At 46.6% G+C, this 20,997-nt stretch overlaps 1 protein-coding gene across 2 annotated transcripts in view; it reads left to right on the forward strand.

Annotated features, from left to right (window-relative positions):
* NLK (nemo like kinase) overlaps positions 13-20,997 on the forward strand; it is a 42,597-nt gene continuing 21,612 nt past the window's right edge. The window contains exons 1-3 of one of the 2 annotated variants that reach the window (XM_021415910.1): positions 13-146; positions 273-427; positions 563-998. In XM_021415910.1, the coding sequence (XP_021271585.1) occupies positions 52-146; positions 273-427; positions 563-998 (686 nt within the window). In that variant the 5' untranslated portion in view covers positions 13-51. Of the gene's footprint in view, positions 999-20,997 lie in introns of both variants that reach the window. The other variant, XM_021415911.1, reaches the window with a different exon arrangement.

A 20,997-nucleotide genomic window follows, 5' to 3' on the forward strand; every position in this document is an offset into this window, starting at 1 on the left:
TCCCCCTCGCCCCGCCGCCCGCGTCCCCCTCACTCTTTCCGGGTGCTGTGTATGTTTCAGGGCCTGCGAGGAAAAGTTGCGAACTCCCCGAGTTGTTGGCTGTGGTGGAGGGAGCAGGTGTGCGAGCGGAGGGAGCGATGTAGGAGGTGCGGGGCGCTCCGAGGGGATGTGGGCATGGCAGGGGTAGGCTCGGACCGCGCAGGGTGTCCCCGGGCAGCGGCCCCTCGTCCTCCGGGCAGGGGGCACTGAGCGCCCCTTCCTCGAAAATAAAGTGCGGAGAGCCCGGACCGCCGCGGCCCTGCCCAGGATGGAGCCCCAGTGAGCGCTGCGGGCGGTGGGTCGGCGCTTGAGCTCGTGCACATGAAGAGTCTCCACGCCGTGCGGCTTCGCCAAGAGATCAGGCCCGTTGAGCTCGATGTTCTCGCAGGTGGGCCGCGTATGATGGAACCCAACTTCTTTTAAAGTGTAGCAGATCTCATTTTTTGACGGCCAAATGACAGCTTGACCCAGTCGTTAGCCAGTCGAGGGGCATTTTTTTGAATGTCTCTTTGTGGCACAACAGCCAACGCAAAAATGATGGCGGCTTACAATGGCGGTACGTCTGCGGCAGCGGCAGGTCACCACCACCACCATCACCACCACCTCCCTCACCTCCCTCCTCCTCACCTCCATCACCACCACCACCCTCAGCACCACCTGCACCCCAGCTCCGCGCCCGCGGTCCATCCCGTGCAGCAGCACGCTTCCTCGGCAGCTGCGGCCGCAGCGGCGGCAGCGGCGGCGGCGGCGATGTTGAACCCCGGGCAGCAGCAGCCATATTTCCCATCGCCGGCACCGGGCCAGGCCCCTGGACCAGCGGCGGCCGCCCCAGCTCAGGTACAAGCTGCAGCCGCGGCTGCGGTCAAAGCGCACCATCATCAGCACTCACAACATCCACAGCAGCAACTGGATATTGAGCCGGACAGACCTATTGGATACGGAGCCTTTGGTGTTGTCTGGTGAGTAGAGAAAAAACTGAACCGTGTTTACATTCTTTTCTACCAAATCATAATTCATTCTTGGTTTTTGTCATTTGATCCAGAATAGAAGAAAGCTGCTCACTACCAGTTCTTTGCTGGCTCTTCTCTTTTCTTAGAAAGTTGGGTTCTCTTGTTTCTCTTGGCAGAGCAAGGTGAAGAACAGCCCCTTGTTATCAGGCTGCACCATCGGTCTTGTTTAGGACAAGAGCAGCGTGTTTGTGCACCTCCTGCACATTTCCTTAGAACATACGTGCTGTGTGGCTGAGCTGCCCCTCCTAAAATTTCAGGTTCACAAACATTGGAAGATATATTCTGACCTGACTTAAGAGCTAGAAATTGAAAGCGTCTGAAAATGTCTTCCTGCCCCAGTCACCTGCCGGGAGCCATGCCTGGGAGGCTGCCTGAAACAGAGCGCCTGAACTTTGCTCTCCTCTCGTAAATGCAAATGGGATTTTCTGTCCTACTGTACTGTACTGTGCTGCAATACCTTTACTCCCTCAGCTGCTATGTCGGCGGATTTTCTCAGTGGGTCATAATCTCTTCTAATATATTTTGCGACCGGTTCGTGTATGTCATAATTGCCCTTCAGGATCACTGGAGCAAAGCTAGCGTGGTTTTTGATTATTTTTTGGGTGAACTGCTGCCAGGTTCCCCGTGCTGTGTAGCCCTCCGTGGGAGCAGAAGGGCCGCCGGGGTTTTGTTGTGAGAGCAGGCGCGTCGCCGCGCACTTCCTGCCTCGCCGGCACCAAGTTTGCAGCGGGTCACTGGCGCGGCCCTGCGCAGCTCCCGCTTGGCCGTGGTGCTGTGGTGTCACCGAGAGGAGCGGGCGCTGCGGGCCGTGCTGGGGGCTGTGCAGGGCAGGTGCCGTGCGGGGCAGGCCGGGGACAGCCCGACTCAGTAGCTGTTGGCCCTGCCCTTCGAGCAGGCCGGTGTTTGTCGCACGCCGCGTTGGCTGGGAGAGCCGCTCAGGCGAGGCGTAGCTGAGTGCTGTGACTGATCCGTGTCTTAATGCAGGAGTTAAGTGCTGGGAGCTGGGAGCCAGGGGTGCTGCTGCGCGGGCAGCGCTGCTCCGGTCCTGCTGTGCTGCAGTGTTCAAGAGAAGTCCAGGAAAGAGTGAAAACTGCAAAGAAAACTTTAAAAACATATCTAAAGATTATTTCCATCTGTTCTTGTATTTATTTCTTGATAAAGTGTGGTTTTTCATCTCAGTTGTTCCTGGCTTCCTTTAATTTGGAGCATTATGTAAGATCAGACCTGTTAGCGGTTGGCTCAAACGCTTTGTTTACCTGTGTATAATTATCTGGTCTTTGTTTTTCCCGGTTTTATCCACAAAAAAAAAAAAAAGAAGTACAAAGAGTGATCCACGTTTGTAACATTCAGTAGAATAAAAGGTTACATTTGCATATTCAGTACTGAGAACACCGAGGGAAAAGAAGTGTAGGATGAGGGTCTGCCCCGGGCGGAGGGCAGCAGAGCAGTGCCAGGCTGCCCCGCTCCTGCCTGGCTGTGGGATGGAGCCCACAGAGCTGCAGCTCTCACCTGAGGCAGCAACAGCCTTTCCACAGGGGGGCTTTACATGAAATAAAAGGAGAAGCTGGGAGGTCAGACCTGCTGTGGTAAAGTTGTAAGGGTGTGCAGGCTGAGAATATAATGGGTGGAATTCAGTTTCTCGGTGCTCACATGAAGCTGAACTCCGTGGTCACTGTGCAGCGTTTGGCATTTCACATTAATTTCTGCGGGTGGGTGTGCACTGAGCTGAGGAGGCTGTGTAAGCAGGAGGTAAGCTGAGTTTTAGGTTCTGTTCCAAATGGGAGTGCCTGTGTAACTCAGTTCTGGCCTTATGGGATAATGGAACCGAACACAAACATCGATTTGGGTATTTACAGTTCAAGTTAGGCATGAAAAATGCATCCTTTGGTACAAGCATAACATAAAAAATTCAATAACACGAGGCCTAAGCTAATTGTGAATAAGGATTCTATTGCATGCCTGTATCTCTTTCTGAGCATCGGTTGGCGCTGACAAATAACCAAAGAGCTCAAATGTGTGCGTTGTTGAGGGATGTTGCTCTGCAGGCGGCTGACATACCTGAAGAAGTCTTTCATCGTAGCCCTGAGATGTGTCGTGCTGTCTGGCAGGTGCAGCTCGTCCCACAGTTAGGAAGCAACTCCTGCAGGCCTGTGCTGCTCCCCGGGTGCTGCCCGCGCCGCGCGCCCGTCCTGCTGCCAGCGGGACGCTTTGTCCTTCACCCGCTCGCTGTCAGCACATTCTTAACGTGCTGGGAAAAAAATAATCCAGATTTTAGTTTCAGCAAAAACTCCGCGCCCCGTGGTTCAAAACGTGTATCAGATGGTTGGAAGTCTTGCGAGTGTTCCGGGGATAAGGAGCTGTCCTTTGCAGGAGTGCTCCCTGTTCTGCTGGGGAGACGTGCTGCTGCCATCTGGTGGGGTTCGCAAAAATAATGGTAGCAATAACAGAAGGCGATGATGAGCCTGGTTTGGGAGCAAGGGGCCGAGAGCTGATGCCTCTGCAGGAGGAGCTCGTGCAGTTCTGGTGTGAAATTCCCGGAGTGGAGAGCAGCAGCGGCTGTGTAGGCAGCAGGAGTCGAAGCACGAGTTGGTTGGGGCAGGACTCTGCCCGGTGTGTGCGGGTCGTGTCTGCCTCCTGTGTGCCCTGCAGCTGGGGAAGTTACTGGGGTTTGTCAGAGACAGTGGAACCAGGCTGTCGGGGTTGTTACTATAAAAACTGCGGCAAGAGGCATTTCTGTGGGAAATGTGTCTCAAATGACACACAAAAAAAACCTGTACATACTTTTTAAAATTATTTTTAAAGGCCTAATTTCTGCAATTTTACATTGCAGTGTGGTTTTCAATGTATTTGTTTCTGATAGTTTTTATTCAGAACGTCAGGTAGCCGTGCAATGCCGCGATGGTTTGGCTGTTGATTTTGAGGTAGGATGTGTACAAGCTGCCACAACTTTGTCAAGGCAGAAATAATTTAGCCTAAATTTATACTTTGTTCCCAGCCTTCAAAGGCCTGAAATCACTGTAGCCAGTGCTAGGTTAAACATTGAATGGAGCATTGCGCAGAGTTGATGGTTGTGTAGACCCTAAAGCAATGTTAAGCGTTTTATCCCCACGCTGGCGCTGGGCAGAGCAGTGGGACAGATGTCTGCAGGGTAAGCAGGTGACCCCCGGCAGTACTGCAAAGGAACGACTCGTGCAGAGCAGGGATGCCGTGCAGATCATTTATTTTGGACAAATTGATGGAATATGTGTTAGGAAAAAAAAAGGAGGTTACAGCTTCAAAACCCATATGAGTAACTGCAGGATAAGTTCCCCTCTGAGGCTGCTGCGAACCCAGGGGGTGTTTTGCATGGTTGATGCAAATGGGAATGCAAAAGTCCAGTCTGGTAGGTGAAAGTTCAGAGAAAGTTCAATTAGTAAAGTCTGCTTTGTGAAACCTTTTTGGACTTGTGGGTGTGAGACATCTTTTTCTAAGCTAAGGCTGTTTGCATTACAGTCTTTTTCCTGTCCCTCAAAACTCACCTTTAGTGGAGAGTTTGTGAACAGGAAAAATATCTGATTTTAGCATTAGCATTTAGATGGGCACTGTTTTGCTTTAAACTATTTCACTTGCTGTTTTATATTCATCTAAAATTACTTTTTTATTATCATTGATCAAAAAGAACTGGAAAAGGAGTCTAAAATTAACCCTAGAATTTTCGTTGTGAATGAGACTGAGAATAAAAGAAGAGTGAGTGGAAGTGGGCTCTGCCGTGGGCGGAGCAGGACACGCACCAGCAGCTGGATGAGAGCCCCTGGAAGGACTCGTCCTGGCCCAGCACGTGGTCCGGAGAGAGGATCCCTACGCTGCCTTTGAGCTCAGCAAGCAGCAGACAAATGGGAAGAGCCTTCACTTGCTGGTGTTGCAGCTGGCTGAGGTGTGGCAGTGGTACCAGTGGGAAGTTTAACATGGGGTTATTTGTGAAGGTAGAAAACGTCTGTGCATGACATGTTGGTTTTTAGGGTAGTACAATTTGCATTTAGTAATGAGGCAACACAGTAGTTTAAATGATTAAATAAAATGGTCAGAAATAGTAGTAAAAGTTAAGGGCACAGCTGCTAGGGCATGCTGCAGCAAGCTTTTCTGGTGGCTGGGGCACGTGGTGCAGATAGGCAGTGGTTTCCTACGGAGGAGACCAAGTCATTTTTATCCAGTTACCTCTTGGAGGACACCATGGGGATGGCTGAGGCAAAAGGCAGCCCTAGCAATGGGCGCACTGCAGGGCAGCACGTGTGCTGTGTTTCATTCCTAGCATCACAGCTTAGGAATCTGCAGGTGATCATCGTTCGCTGGCACGTCAGTGTTTTTGAAAGGGTTGCTTTATTTATGTTGAATTCTGGCTCAATTTGTGAAGAAATAGAGTGGACCGGTGACACTCAGTTCAGTTACGAGGCACTTTGCAGAGCTTCTATGTTTAAGTTGTTGGGGCTGTTTTCGAATTTCATGGTAAGAAAGATTCTGTTAACGTGTAAATGGCAATTCCCCAAATGTGCAGAAGGAAATTCAATGCACATAGTGACTTCTTGTGCTTAAAGCAGGCACTGGGAGCAAAGCGACGTTCTCTCCACGTAATCTACTGGATTGTTCGTTATTGTCTCATAAGATGATGCAAGAGGGAAGGAATGTGGATAATATTTTTTTCTCAAAGTTGGGTGAGGACTATTTTGAATAAATCGGTTCATTGTAGTTCATGCCAAGGTCAGCAGTGTGCAGTCACTTGCTGCGTGTTGCATCGCGCCGCGCTGGTGGCACGGCCAGGCCAGGGAGCACTCATCGCCCTCAGTTCTGCAAATGTTACAGCAGAACAGCTTGTAGCTGGATCTGCAACTTCATATTGGTTTCTCAGAAGACATTTCATTTTGGATGTTCTTTTCTCTCCCTCCCCCATGCTTTTTTACTTCTTTTAAAGGGACAGTTTAACTCGTCCCATTCACTAAGGCAGGAGACACAAATGCCTCACGTGTTTGTAAGTGGGCCAAGGCGTCAGCGCTCCCGGCAGTTGCACGTGATCCAAGAGGTGGTAAATAGCAGCAAGTAGCAGTGTGTGCTGCATGTGGCTGCTGGGGGCACTGGGCTCATCAGGTCTCGACTCCTGCATTATGCATTCAAACCTATGGACATGCAGTGATATAGTCATATGGATCTATAATTTCATATTTTGTCAGAAAATGTGAAACTGATTCTTAATCAGTCTACATTAATTTGTCTAAATTACCTCTGTTGGACAGAACCACCTCTGCCAGGCAGAACTCAACGTGGCAGCAGCAGTGGGGGTGGCACAGGCAGCGGGGCCGTGCGGGGCAGGGTGCGGCCGTGGCATCGCTCACTGTGCTGGGCCTCAGCCAGGCCACCTCTAGGAGCAGGCCGGCACAGAGGTCCTCTGCTGTTCTGCAGCCTTTAAGTGCAGTTGGTGTAGACAAAGTCCTAGCGTTGTAATTTGAAGTACGTCACGTAGTAGGGCTGGGAATTTTGCTTTGTTGTGAGCCAAACCAACTATTACGTCCAATTTTGTAAAGTAGACCCCTGAGTGAGGTAGTAGATGCTTAAATGAAAGTGGCTTATGACAGGCAGTACAAATATGTATGTAAAGGATGGAGGCTTATGTGGTTAATGCATTTATTTATTGATAATAGTATTTAACCGTAATAAGCTGTAACAAGGAAAAAGTGAATGCAAGTGTTGGAGGATGGGATGGGTAGCTAAAGGTGGTACAAACCATAGCAATTATCTGCCATCTAGCAGTGGAGAGGCTGTAAAAATTCGTGTTGTACCAGTAAGCCACGCTTTTTAAGAAGTAATGCAAGTAACATTGCATCTTAGGATGCATTTTCTCCCTTTGTTCTAGCTGTCCTTTTCCTCACTTCAGTCAGAGCGTGTTAGAACGACCTGAACTTCATTACAACGTTTAAAATTATGTCGGTTCTCTCTTGGTACACGAGATTGATGGATAAATAAAGGTAGACTCATGTCAGCCTTGGTATTAGCTAACTTCCTGGGCTGTGGAACGTGGCCACGTACCTGTCTGGGAGTGCTTAGTAAGAGCTTGAGCTTTAATCACAAGGGCTGTGGCAGGAGCAGTGTGTCCCAGCAGTATCTTTTTTTAATTTCCTGATGTGATTCTTTTCTATCAAGGCTTGGAAACGTCCATGTGTGAGTGGAATTTTTACACTGCTTATGATGTTTCTAACGCCACAATGTGATAGCAGGATCACTTCATAGCATGTACGCTTTGATAAATTATCTTCTGTTACTTCTTCAGCTTTTGTAGAACGTGGTATGTTGGTATTTGTGTGCAATTACAGAAATATTAATTCTAAGCATCTTGTTCAAGAACAGTTACAGGAAGCTTTATGGAAAATTAAAAGGTGTGGGGAAATGTGGGAATCCCTGGGCTCCGGTGCGTGATTTTGCTTTGTTATTCAGGCAGCACCAGGCCGTGCTCTCACTGCTTTCTCCACTTTGCTGGCTCAGTGCGGCGTCAAAATAAAAGCTTTGCTTAATGGCAGAAGGGACATGGAGGTGGTGTTGAATGGTTGGTAGTTGAGTAGTTACTTTGGCTTAAATCCTACGTTATTAATTTATTTCTGAGAAGCTGCTGCGCATCCCTCATGAAAGCGTGTATAGGGGTTTCTATTATTTCACTTAGTATATTTTATTATTTAATATAAATACTTGCAACCATTGAAGAACACCTGTCTATGAATAAATAAAACTTATTCCAGCAGCTTTCAGGAATGAGTAATCTTTGTCATGTGAAGTAATTGCTGGGATGTGCAGTGGCGCTTGTTGAGCTCCCGAGTGAGAGGCAAGCCAGCTGAGCTTAGGAAGAAAAGAGTCCTGCAGCTCCTTCTTCAGTGGACTCTTACACTGAAAACCATTTTATGTTTCTTTAAACTGTTTTGGTAATGAATATGTTAAGGTTTGTAACAGTCTCGAGAAAAGCAGGGGCACTGGTACCATGGTTGGTTTTCACTGCTCATCATTCATGTTCCTGTGAGTGGCTGGGAAGCGCTGCTTGGAGCAGCTGAGGCTGGCTGCCCTGCACAGGTTCCCCTCTGGTTTCCCACCTGCGTTTGTGAGGCCCTCAGCAGCCCATGTGAGGCTATGTGAGCACTAAATCAGAGTTTAAACCCCCAGAGACGATACAGTAAGCAGAACAAAAGCACTATTAAAAGGGTTTTCCAGTATGAGAGTGTAACTTTTCTTTGGGTGTTTCTGTAAATTCCTGTTGGCTTCTGCACCTCTCTGGTTTGGAGGGGGATTGTCTTGCAGGTGAGCATTCACAGCAGGCGGACAGGATGTCACAGTTATTCCCGGGCTGCTTGCAGTGCACCTTTCATAGTCTCCTAATTCCTTGGCTGGCACTTTTAGATAAGACCAGCAAGAGAATATTCTGAATCTCATGGTGCTTCTGAATCCCCTTTGCTTTCCCCGAGTGCCTTCCAAGTGCTGGAACCAGACCTCCTTGATGTTGATCTGTAGTTTGTGGGTATGTAAGTAGAGAAAAGTGTTTGGCACGCAGGGTTGTATCCAAAAAAATAACCTGCTTTGAAATAAACGGAGTGAGTAATACCCAGCACCTACCTTAATATTTATTGTTTATTGTTTTACTGTTGGGAGCAGTTCTACGTAATAGTTGTTGTTAATTTAAGTCCGTAGAAAAATAGGGAGAACTCTGTTTTTCCTCATCCCTTATTCCTTCCACTGTTCTGCATTGGCCTAATGAATTAACTGTGACTGTCTGTGACATTTTCTCTTTTTTCTGTGATAGTGCCTCATCTTTTTTGACAAGTAGAGTAAATATGTGAGTTGAAAGGCTCCGTTTTAATTTGGGAGCTGAGTTTGGTTAAGGATGTGGCTTCACAGCCGCGGTAGTGGCAGCCCATCGCCGTGCCTGAGCTAGCATTCGTGTGACACTGTCCTAAATTGTTAGTCTCGTATTTAGTGCTGCTTCAGAAGTGAATATTCAGATTATGAATTGGAACGAAAGGATGTGAGCCTGTGACCTGGCAGAATGATTTTCAGGTTTGAATCTTGAAGCCGTTCTCAGTTACCATTTACAATTCAGCAGAGCCAGAGAGGCGTCTGTCTGTCCCCTCCTGCGGGTGCGGCCTGCTGCCCGAGCAGTGCCTCAGTGAGTGCTGGGTGGAGCAGCTCTGTGCCGGCGGCTGGCACGCGGGCAGCACGGGTCCTCATCACATAGTTTGCCATGGGTCACCTGATTTAATTCCAGTGGTAAAGTCAGAGTGCTGTCTAACAAACAGCTTCACTAAAAGCAGATTTTAATCTGAAGCGGAAAGTACTTTTTTAAGTTATTAAAGATGGGTAAGCTCTCGGAGTGCTTTTCTGGTGGGTTTCATGTTTGCTCATTGATTTTATTTGAAAAGTGAGGATTAAGGCCCTGCGCTGTGCTTGTGAGGCACCGACGTCTGCTCCTGAGCCCAGAACCTGAATTGCACTTTTCCTGCTGCCCGCCTGGAGGAGGAGAGGTAACTGAGACCTGCTTTGCTTTTTGTTTTCTGAAGGAGGCAGAAAGTAGGTGAATGTTGACAGAATTGGGACCAGCCCTGACCTACTTGTGGCTTTTTCTCTGATCTCTGTCTCGGGCATGTCACATTGCCATTTCTGGGCTGTTTACTCATCTGAAGGCTCACCTAACATTTTAAGAACTGATACGTTTGATAAATCAGACATTAAATGTAGTTAATATTACCCCTCATACAATTGTTCCCAATAAGATTTTGTCACCTATCAGGTAAAGGGAATCCTTCTGTAATAGTTCTCGTTTCATCCCGCACTGTTCTTTAAACTTTGGGTTAGAGGTGTTTGAGAGCCAATAACTTAACTCCCCTTTGAATTTTCATGTTTTTTGAATTTTTTTTTCCAAGGCTCTATATTTTACTTCAGAAAGTCCTGAGAAGCTTGGAATTACACCCACTCTGGTGATTTATGTTATCACAAGGCTTTTGGCTGACTCAGAATAGAGAAACCCGTATTAGGGTTTTCAGGTCAGTTCATGGAGATCATTTAAATCTAAATACGGCTTTGAAGCTAATAGGTTAGACAAGGGCCCTGCAGGTCTGACTTCAGTGTTTCTTCAGATGAAATTATGAAACTGAAATTGCTGCTGTGTAGGAGGGAAATTAGTTGGGTTTACAGCAGTTCAGGGTGTTTTTTGTGGCGTGGGGCTTTGGGTTTTGTTGAGAAGAAAGAAATGCAGTTTCCTTGACATTCTCGTAACGTTTTAAATAATTGAAAAGCTGTAGGTCTTTCCTAAATCTTTGTTAAAACATGTCTTTGAAAAAGAGAAAAAAAGAAGATGCATATTTGAAAAATATCCACAACTCCAAAGCATTTACATACTTGGACTGTGCTGGCTATGAGGTTATTTTCCACTTGTGTTCTGATGCATCTCTTCTGCCCCTGCAGTAACTCCAGGAGTGAATGTGCAATTCTGGTCACATAGAAGTCCCTACATGAGAGAGGGGAAAAAAAGAAAAAAAGAAAAAAAGAAAAAAAAAACAGCAAATGACCAATACTTAACATGAGTAAAACATACAGAGGAAGCTTCAGAAAAACTGATGTCCAGTTGCCTTTTGTACAGAAACAAGGAAACTGCCATTAATGTAGTTGTGCTCTTTACCACTACTGTCAAAACATATAAAGAATTATCTTCAGTTTGAGTTGCCATTATGAAAAGAAACTGCATTGTCTCTGAAAGAGGTAGCACGAAAAGAGCTTTTGTTGGCTGCTGTTTCTGACAAAATAGACAGTAGTGTTCCTTTTGTTTCTCAGCTCTTGGTTTTGGTTTATTCAGCAGAGGAAGAAGTGAGCAGTCTCTGGTATGTGCTTACTTTGTCAGTTGTTAAATGTTGGTGTTGGGAACTACGATTGTGGGTGAATTTAGCATTTAAGGAATACTTGAAGTTCTATGGTTCTGATGTCCACTGCCATGCAAAACAGATAAATGTGGATACTGTTGTCCAATTTCTGGACAGAGGAGTGGAAAGGGAGAATGGCAAGTAATAGATATTCTAATCAGGATTCTGCATTGTTATAACGAATACTCTGTATCATAATAACGGTCAGGATATAAACTGAAACTTGGAAGGTCAGTAAATAAGATTTGCCTCTTGCAAACAGCTAATGTGTGGAAGTCCTGAGGCTTAGCAGTCCAGCAGAGACAGCTGTTTCCCTTGGTTGTAGCACAGGACACAGGCTGTAGTTGCTTTGGAGCAAATCGCTGTGTTTCCAGTACCTGTTGCAGGCTTTGCTTTGAATACTCTGCTGATTTTTCATACGCTGGCTAACAGCCAAGTGTGATAGCAGTGAAACGATGGAGTGGCTGAGATGCGATGGGTTTAACCTGGGAGATGAAGCATTGAAATAATGAGGTATGGTTCTGGTTCTCAGTGATTATGCTTAGCCTCGCTGGAGTAATGAGCAAAGAGGAGTTTAATCGTTGGGTTTCCCTGTTGCTTTGGTCCCCCAGCCCCCGGGAGAGGACGGTAGGAGGATGAGAAGTAGCAGCAGCAGCTTATAGTGAAATTTAAGACGCTGCACATGATTACTGCTGGAAACTAGATATCTATCTAGAGGATATGGCCAGCGGTTTTATTAACCTACTTTCCTATGGTGGTACAAAAATATTCTAGGAACTACGCCAAAGCCTAGAGGCTTGTCGGACATGGAGAGGAAGGTTTCACATTTGGATTTTCTTTGGTTGGCCAGTAGGAATGGAGGTCAGCGAATTGGGCCAGGAATGTAGTAGTTCCTGTAGTGTTGGTGTGTGTTTAAAAAAGAACAAAAATGCATGGAGATGTGCGTGTTTATTGCATGTTCATTTGTCGGTATCACAGACCTTCAGAGCTATGACATTGACTGAAAAGAAGACTTGCTTGTATGGAATCAGAAGAAGGCACAGAATGAATGTCCTGTGCAGCACAGGGACTAACTGTAGCTGTGGTTCATATAGGCGGTTAGAAAGTAAATAAAAGAGATCTTAAGCATAGCCAGAAAATGTACTGTAAATGGGGAAACAAGTTTGATTTGAAAAGCAGTTTCAATTTTAAGCTTCCATGAAGGAAGACAAATTAAACATTTTTAAATATATTAACCATAACAGTATCCCTTTAATTTTCTATCCTTTTCTTTCAAGTAAGATACTCTGAATCAATTTTTCTTCAAGGAGACAGATTTCTTGCAGTAATCAGTTTTGCTTTTAGCTCTGATTTTTAAAGAATAAGTGATAATGGCACACATGCTTGAGGGTGTGATTAGAACGCAACATTAAAAGGCTTTTTAGGACATCTACTGTTGAGAAAGGAGCTCTGGAGAAGTCTGCATTTGGCAGCTGAGCAAGATGAGAATAAAGAGCACCTTTGAAGTGTGATATGAAGAACAAGTTGCTTAACCCTTTCACATCAAATGCCTTTTGGTGAAAGTTAAGTCTAGGTGTTTCCTTTGGACTCATCTTCAAGTTATCCATTAAATCTATTAGCTTGTGTTCAGTCTTTTCTTTCCTTGAATGAACCCTACGTCTCAAACGAGGTTCTCGTTAACAGCATTTGCCGTTAGCAAAAAAAACAGAAAAGCAAGCTGCTTCTTTATGTTGCTGTTATGCATCGGAGAGAGGGCAACAGGTATCGTATCTCCTGAGGGGAAGCTGTGCCCTTACATCCTCAAATTGATATTTCCAGCTCTTACCTCTGGTTGTCATTGCACTGCCTGCATGGGCCCTATTGCTTGTACAGTGACTGGTCTTGTTTGTCTGTACCTCAGAATTAAATGTGAGCGTACACAAAGATTTGCTCAATGGTATCTTCTCAGCTATCTTTTTCAGTTTACTTTTGAATCATATCTCTTAAAATAAAGAATGACTGTTAATATTTCATTTCTGCATCTTTGAAGTATTGCCAACTGGAGACTGCTGCGCAGCAATTGTGACCTGAAAGTCTTATCAGCACATCAATTTCTTAAATATCTCCAGAAATAACAGCTGTTCTTTTTGGTAATAAGTCTTTTAACAATGAAACCTTGTGTTTGTTTTTCCATGCTCATGTGCTGGTATCAGTACTGACTCGTGCTCAGTGTTCTGTTTCGAACACTTCTAGAAGTACTGGGAGCTCTTGGTAGGCAGCGGTTTGCATCAGAAGTGTCAACAGATTTTGTGGCCACTTTGTCCATGAGCTGGTGAAAATCCGTGGGCACGCTTTGTGGCAGTGTTTGTCTTACATGTGCCTGTCTTGCGTGCCCTGAGCAGACAGCTAACATAGCGTGGTAGGACGGTAAGAACTGACTTTGTCCCCAGACATCCATCTCGGCATCCTGCATCAGCACGGGCCCCACCTCTGGCCAGTGCCCTTTCTTGCCCCAGTGGACAGTTGTGCTCAGGTTCTGTGTACTTCTCTAACTTTAGTTTCTTCTTCATCGCTGATGACACTCTGACCTGTTGATTTCCATCTGTTCATTATTCCTTCGTGGCAGTGGGCTTCGTGCTGGAAGTTTAAGGAAGCTTTCCTCAGAGCTGTGGATGGTACAGCAAAGTGAAGACAGCACAGCTGTAATGTTTTCCTCTTTCTCCTAACTTATCTGTGTGTGGCTTTTCCTTTAAACTGAATAATTAAAATGGTTATGAATATCTCCTTTAAACCACAATCTATCGGCTTTTGCATCTCTTCAACAATGTATGTACAGCCAGAGGGTAAAGCACATTATAATGCCATGCTAATTGTGTGAGCGTGTATGCTAAGCTTCTCCTGTTGCGAAAAATCCAACAAAAACAAACCCTCTCTTCTAATGGTGCCATGCAATTAGCCACCACTCCCATTCCTCCTTGCAGGGAAAGCCTAAGTCACTCCACTAATAGGACAGGAATTAACGTGCGTTGTAACTGATAGCACTGGCTTTGAATTCAGGCTTGGCACACGGTGAAAGGGGAGACTCGAGTAGAATTTAGAAAGAGATTTCTCAAATCAGCAAGCCTCGGTTATCTGCAGGTGAGCCTCCATTTTAAGCTAGGTCTCTTACCTCCCTCTGCAGGTAGCTGGTAGGGGAAGGCATTTCCAGAGGAGCATCTCATGTGTTACCCAAGACAGGCCCTCCATGAAGAATAATCCCACCTGTCCTTCTCCTTATTGACTAGGCAGAGCCCATGTGACTGTCTGGTCACAGAGCACGTTTGACATCTGCCCAAGCTGTCCCTGTTAGTGACAAAGCAGTCTGTCTTCTCTTTGTCTCAGCTCTGTGTTTTCGTGCTGTCTGCACGCGGCGCGGTGAGCCGGGTCGGGGAGCTGGGGGGAGGCACATGCACGAGCTTCACATTAGCAGCCACACGTCCGCTTTCCAAAGTTTGGCTAAATTAATTCCAACTTTAGCATTTGTGCTTAGCATTTGAATAATTTAACTGCCATTAGGAACTGTCAAAAAAACTTCGAAGTGCGTGGGCTTATTATCTGACAGTAGTTCTACCCAGAGACCAGATGCACTGGATCCGATGGCCCGTTCCCATGTGTGAGCTTCACGTACCTGATGAAACGTTTCCCACACAGGTGAGGTGATAACCACACACCCTCTCCCTGCCCTTTAACTAGTCCCAGGAATCTTCGTGGTTTTGTGAGCATTTCTAAAGTGTTTTTTGTTTGGTTTCACTGTCAAATACGTTTTGAGAGTCTTTGTTATGAAAGTGGATAAAGTGCCTCTAAGCATTAGCCAGACTAAAGCAGAACTCTTAACCTCAGTCGTTGAGAATAAAACTGCTTGTAACATCATGGATTTGTTGTAATACTGTGTACTCCAAAAGCAGCACCTCGGGTATCGTGTGCCTTTGAGTACAAGCTGCATCGTTTGTTTGAAAGTGCTGTATCAAATACGCTCAGGTGAGCAGCTGAAATGCCTGTGGGACCACGTTTGTTTTATATCTTAGGGTAGAGCTTTCTGGAAAAAGTGTTTATGATTAAAAGAGTTGAGCAACAGAGGAAGAAGGCTCTTGGACTAGTAGAGAAAACTTGGGAAGTAATCGCGTTCAGCCCCCGGCACCCGGTCAGTGCCGATGTACCTTCGTGGGTATTCCCTGGAAACAGAGGGGAAGGTTTGCTTCCCTCTTAGAACAAACTCAACCAGCATTTTCCCACATCACCCTCTGAGAACATTCTTTCATTATCTTATTTTGTATAATAATTGCCATGGAGTAGTCACAAACTTGTTTTTCTGCCAGTTGAAACTGCGGAACAGCATGTATGCATTGACCTGGATTCAGAGAGGAGAAGTTAGCGATGGCATAATGTCTGCCTTGAACATTTGCCATCAGCACGGCAGGGAGTTGCTAAAGACTTACAGAGAGAATTGGAAGGGTGAAATGCCTGCAAGAATTCAGTTTGGTAAGCAATGTATCTGAAAGCTGGAGGTCCGGATGGTGTCCTTAATCCATTCTGCAGCTCTAGTACTAATAAAAATGTATTACTTCTGGAATGATTAGCCTTTGCTGTAAAGAAAAGCCACACTTTGTGTAAATTATCTTTGTTTCTCAATACATTTTATGTCAGACATTTATTTTTTATGCAGTTCTTCAGTACAGTAGGACACAGTATACGTATCTTATTTGTAGTCAGCAAAAAAAGTTTTCTTATGAATAGCAGAGCCCCTGCACCAGGCGCGCTCCCTCCTGGCCCGCAGCACGGCTCGGCACGGCTCCCCGCTGTCACGTGGAGGAGCAGCAGGCCTCGGGGTGACTTCACTGCGCGTGCTGCACGCTCGGTGCCTGGTCTGCAGCCGGGACCCGGCTGTAGGCACCTGCAGCCTGCGTGGGACAGGAGCATGGCGTGGGGCCGCGGGTTGGTGTGTGTCCAGTGTTACTGCGTGAGGATGAGAACTTTGTCGGGGAAAGAGCTTTTGTTCTGCGTCCCGCTGCTGTGCCTGCGCTGGTGTGAAGGCGCAGGCTGAGCAAGGCCTGTGTGGCTGGAAGGCTGTGCACCGCATCGCTCAGGTTGTTCCAGGGAAATGAGAGGGTTGGTTGTTCTCGTGAAAAGTGTCAGCCCAGGCTTTAATGACAGGAGGCCGAATTGCTGCTCCAAAGAAAGGTGCGGGTGTTCGGTGCGTGTGGCTGCTTTTCGAAGTAGGCCCTCTGAAAGCTTCCTCTAGAGCTACGGGAGCGACCGCGGCCTGGATTCCAGCTGGTTGGTGTGGAGGTCTTGGCTGGAATAAGTGAAGATGTCCTCTATGTGTCGAAATAGCGCTTCCTGCTCTTCGGCTGCAGTTTCATTGCCAGGAAGAAAAGCTGAATGGTTTCCTCCTTGGCCTTAATCATCTTCTCTTTAAATTTAAAGTTATTCATTCCAGAAAACAAGTTCAGGGAATCCTCTTCACAAAGTACTTGCTCTGGCTGTGTTACTGTCGCTCTCAGGTTGGTGAGCGCACACAGGACAAGAGTTAAGTGAGGTGCAGCCCTGAGTCCAGAGCACACGTAATGCATGTTCAAGTGCAGAAGGATTAACTTCCCCCGTGATGAGACGTTTTGCAAAAAATTGGTGTCTGAAAGAAGTAGGTGATATTTGAAGAGGAACGTCTCAGTCGCATGTTGAGCATCCAGATGTGTGTGTGTGTGTGATAACTTTTTGACAACAGCCAAAGTTCTGCTGTCAAAGTTTTGTTTGCTCCTCAACTAGAAGTTAATTTTGTTTAAAAATATAGACGTACATGTAGTAGATATCGAGTATTAGAATTCAGAGGTTACGTGTTTCAGTAGGTCTGTGGAGTGCAGCAGAATGGAGCGTATCCTTCCTGCACTTCTTAGGCCCTGTGTTCTGTTTGGCAGGACCTCATTTTGCCGAACTCAGCAAAACCATTGGCATTTTCTTGACAAATGTTTGCAGTCAGCTGCTTTGTTGCATGAAATATGCCAGGTTGCATATGTAAGGTAAATAAATACTCGGAGGGACCACGGATTTTGTCTGGATGTTTCCAGAAGTAAGACAAATAGTTTTGTGTTACTTGGTATCTTTATCTTCACCTGAATCTTAATCTTTTTACCACACTCGTGTTTGTGTTTCCTTTCCCTCTCTTTGGCTAGCGGGATATTCTGTGTCCTGTTTATAGACACGACAAGGGAGAACTGACCAAACTGCTGCTATGGAGGAAACCAGCTGTTAAAAATAACTGCGTGTTTTCAAACACATGGAGAAAACAAGAAAGAGAAACACCTTTCTGCAGTGCTTTGGCTGCGCTTCTCTTGGTATTACCTGCAGCAGTAGGTGACAGATGACAAGTAGTTGTTGCAGCTGCTCACTGTTTTTTAAGTGGCTGAACCATGAAGCCAATTAGTTGAAGTGGAAATTAATATAAATGCTCTCGCTGGGGAACAGTAGTCATTGTGTACTAGGAAACTGGTGAGGTAACTAAGGGAGAGCATCTCACCAGGAGCCGTTCTGCTGCTCCCCAGCTGTGTGGCTTGGCCGCCCTCGCAGCTCCCTGCCCTGCGGCCGCTCGGCGCTGCGGTGTGCTGCTGCAGGACTCGGAACTGCCTTGAAAGCAAAATGTTGGATGTGGTTTAATGGCATGGAAAGTAGCTTTTGGCATCTTTTGCACAGAGTAATAGTAAAAAAGTCCAATGTGACTGAGTGTTCACAGTAACATCTGGAATCAGAATTCTTAAAGGCATGACTAAGGCTAAACTGGATCTTCATGGATTGTTTTTCTCCCCCTCCAGATTTTATTTATGACTTTAATTTTTGCCCTGCACCTACATAGCACTTTGTTATTTTTGGATTAAATCGTGGCCTCTCATCTCTTTATCCCCAGCTACAGCTGACGCTTCACAAGTGAAGCGTTTGCAGACTTCACAGTCCCTTGCAGGAGCACCCCATGGGCTGTGCTGAGCGGTGGAGGTTCCTGCCTGCTGTTCTCTTTGCTGCTGGATTCACCTCGGGAGCGATATCCTAACAAAGCAGAGGAGGGAATTGAAATGGGTTCTTCTGAGAACAGCAGTAAGCAAAGCTGCCTTTCTGGTTGTTCTCTCAATTAGCTCCTGGGAGATTTTCGTGCTTTTCTTGTTCCTCTTGGGGATATGTGACCTGATATCTTATTGCTATAAATAATTATTTTACTAATATCAAAGTAGATACTGTATACAAGTGCAAAGCCACATTTTCAGGATCTTTGTTGGATGTCAGTACCAGTTTTCAGACAGGCTTCTTTCTTCTTTCCTTTTTGGAGCACAGTGCTGGCATTGCTGATCCCCGTCACTTTGTTGGCTTTGTGCTGTCCCTTGAAGGGAAGAGCCTGGGGAGCAGCACGGGGTGCCCAGCTGGGGCAGGGGCCGAGCAGCACTGCAGCCAGGTTAGAGCTGAGGGAAGGGCTGAGGAGCTGCTTTCAGAGCGGGGCATTGCAGGTGATCATTACTAACAAATAAAAAACGCCTTCAATTCACCTCCAGCAGCAACCCCGCTCGGCTCTTATCACAGCCTATGACAGGACCTTTAGGAAAAGGCTCGTTATATCCACCAGTGTTGTCAGTATAGAAGTGTTTGATGAAAAGTCAGAGGACGGCAGACGTACTATCCTTGCTTGCACAGCTGTAATGAAATTGAACAATTCTGCAGTATGTTTAGCTCTTCCTGGTTTGTAGATAGGTTCTGGACCTTGAAAAAGGGGCACCGATAAATTTGTGCTAGCTCTCAGTATAAATTAGTTTTGAATTGTTTGATTAGAGACCAACCTTTCTTCGGATCTTTTGCTAGAAGTGCATCCGTGGCAGAGGTGCAAAAACAAAATTAGACAAAGTATCGGCTTAAACGCCAATAGGGAAAAATGCTTTGCAGTTTGTATCATTGCTCGTGTGTAATTAAAATTGATTTAGCAGAACTTCAATTGAGGCAGCCGTCAACTGCCTGGTGACTTCCTGCAGAGCAGTCACAGACGCGCTGCGTGGAGGTGGGTGATGCTCACACCCACACATCCCTGCCCAGCCCGGAGCGGTGTCTGCAGGAGCTGGCTGCGCCCGAGCCCTCGGCGGTGGGAGCGCTGCGGTGCCCGGCTCTTGTGCCCACGTGCAGACACCGTCGGATTTGGGTGAGGAAATCTGATTACTTCCATTTCCATAGCTCTCTTTGGAAACCCGGCCACGGAGGCAGTGTCACTGAAAGCCACGGATGCGAGCGGTTTTATTTCGAGTGCTGCTCTGTATTTTCACGTTTCCAGATCATGTAAACTTTTAAAATAACGTATTGAATTTCAGATGCAGTCCGAAGATGTTTTGGTTTACTGTTCTCAAACTGAATTCTACTGTTTTAATATTTCATTAGAATCGGGAGTGACTTTTAGGCTCCGGTTTGATTGAAAGGAAACTTTTAGAGGTCTTCCAGTGACTGTGTGCAGGATGGCCCTGCCTGAGGAGCACGTGCGTGGGGCGGTGAGAGCTCTTAACACTTCGGGTGTGGATGAATAGAAGGAACACACTAGTGGTTTTTTTACTTTAAATTTCATTTCACGAGATAGGACTGTGTAAATTGATTTGTTACTCAGAACACCAGATTTTTATGGTATATGCAGTTAGAGCACCATATACTTAATATGTAATTAATTCAGGTGAGGTTTGGTTTGAAAAGCAGCCGGCCATCGAGGAGGATGCTTGGAGGAGGATCGTGTCCCCGGAGGAGGGAGCTGCCCCGGCTCCTAGCGATGGGCTCAGCCCCGGAGCATTTCAGCAGCAAAATGAAGGCATTCCTCTGGCACAGGCTGCAGCACTTATCTCTGCTCTCTGGTACTGTTTGTGCTGAGCGAAAGCAGCTGCTACCCTGAGTTAAGGGAGAACAAACTCAACATGGCGTGAAATTACTGTGCTGCCATTCACATTCATTAGTTATATTGTTACCAGCTCCGAGCATGGCTGGTCTTTGCATGAATAATAACATAAAGTGCTACTTTGTGGGCTTTACCTTAAGACATGAGCGGGATGCAGTGCCAGCTTTGACACCAGGTGGATTATTCCTCCACCTGAGTGTTACAGCATCCCGGTCAAATGCTTCAGTAATGTTTATACTCGGAACGCTGGGGAAGAAGGCAGGTGGCAAGTTTCTGAAAGGGGCTGTGGTTTCAAGGTGTCTGTGAAATGCAGCCCCCAGAGGTCCCGTGCGTGGGCTCCCCGCACCGTGCTGCTGCCAGGGAGACGTGCAGCCTGCGGGGGGAGCGGGATCCAATCCTCCAGCACCAAGCAGAGCGTTCCCCCTTGCTCAATTAGAAATGAGCCTGCAAGCAAGTGGAAACTTGTGTTGGTATTTATTCCTCTTCCAGCAGATCGGTTTCGTCCTGCCTACTGACAGGTTGAGTTTCAGAAGCAGCCCTGGCTCCTGCCAGAACTTTGGTGGCTTCTTTTGGGTGCTCCTTTTGTGCTGAACGGCCCCAGGACGTGGTCCCTGGTGATGTGTGCAGTCGATCCTTGGAGGAAGCGTTGTTCTGCTGCCTTCGTTTGTTCTGCTAATGGAAACGGTAGCGGCAGATCTGCTCTCTGGATCTCAGGCATTGGTTTATTCTGCCTTTAATTGAAACCGTTCCGGAGCCATTAATTTGCTCTCATTTACAGAACAAATTTGTGCTCAGTTACAGAGAATTCTTTTGTTATAGTTTTGTTTTTAGGTCACTAACATTTTTCAAGGAAACACAATGAAACTAAACCACACTGTAATTTGCTTCCCCTTACTCAACAATAGTTGTGGAGCGTGTTCTTACACGCTGTAACGCAGCAGAATATAAAAATACTACAAAACGGAATTGAGTTTTCCATCAGCAGGACAGCTGTTGAGCTGTGGTGTTAAGCGTCGCTGGCTCCAGGGCAGCTGGGGAGGCTGCGTGTGCGCGGCCTGGATGCTCGCAGCCAGGGCAGGCGTGGGAGGAGCGCGGTGCCCCGTGCTGTGACGGGGCC

The sequence above is a fragment of the Numida meleagris genome, chromosome 18 (genome assembly GCF_002078875.1).
Source record: "Numida meleagris isolate 19003 breed g44 Domestic line chromosome 18, NumMel1.0, whole genome shotgun sequence".
Classification (NCBI taxonomy): domain Eukaryota; kingdom Metazoa; phylum Chordata; class Aves; order Galliformes; family Numididae; genus Numida; species Numida meleagris.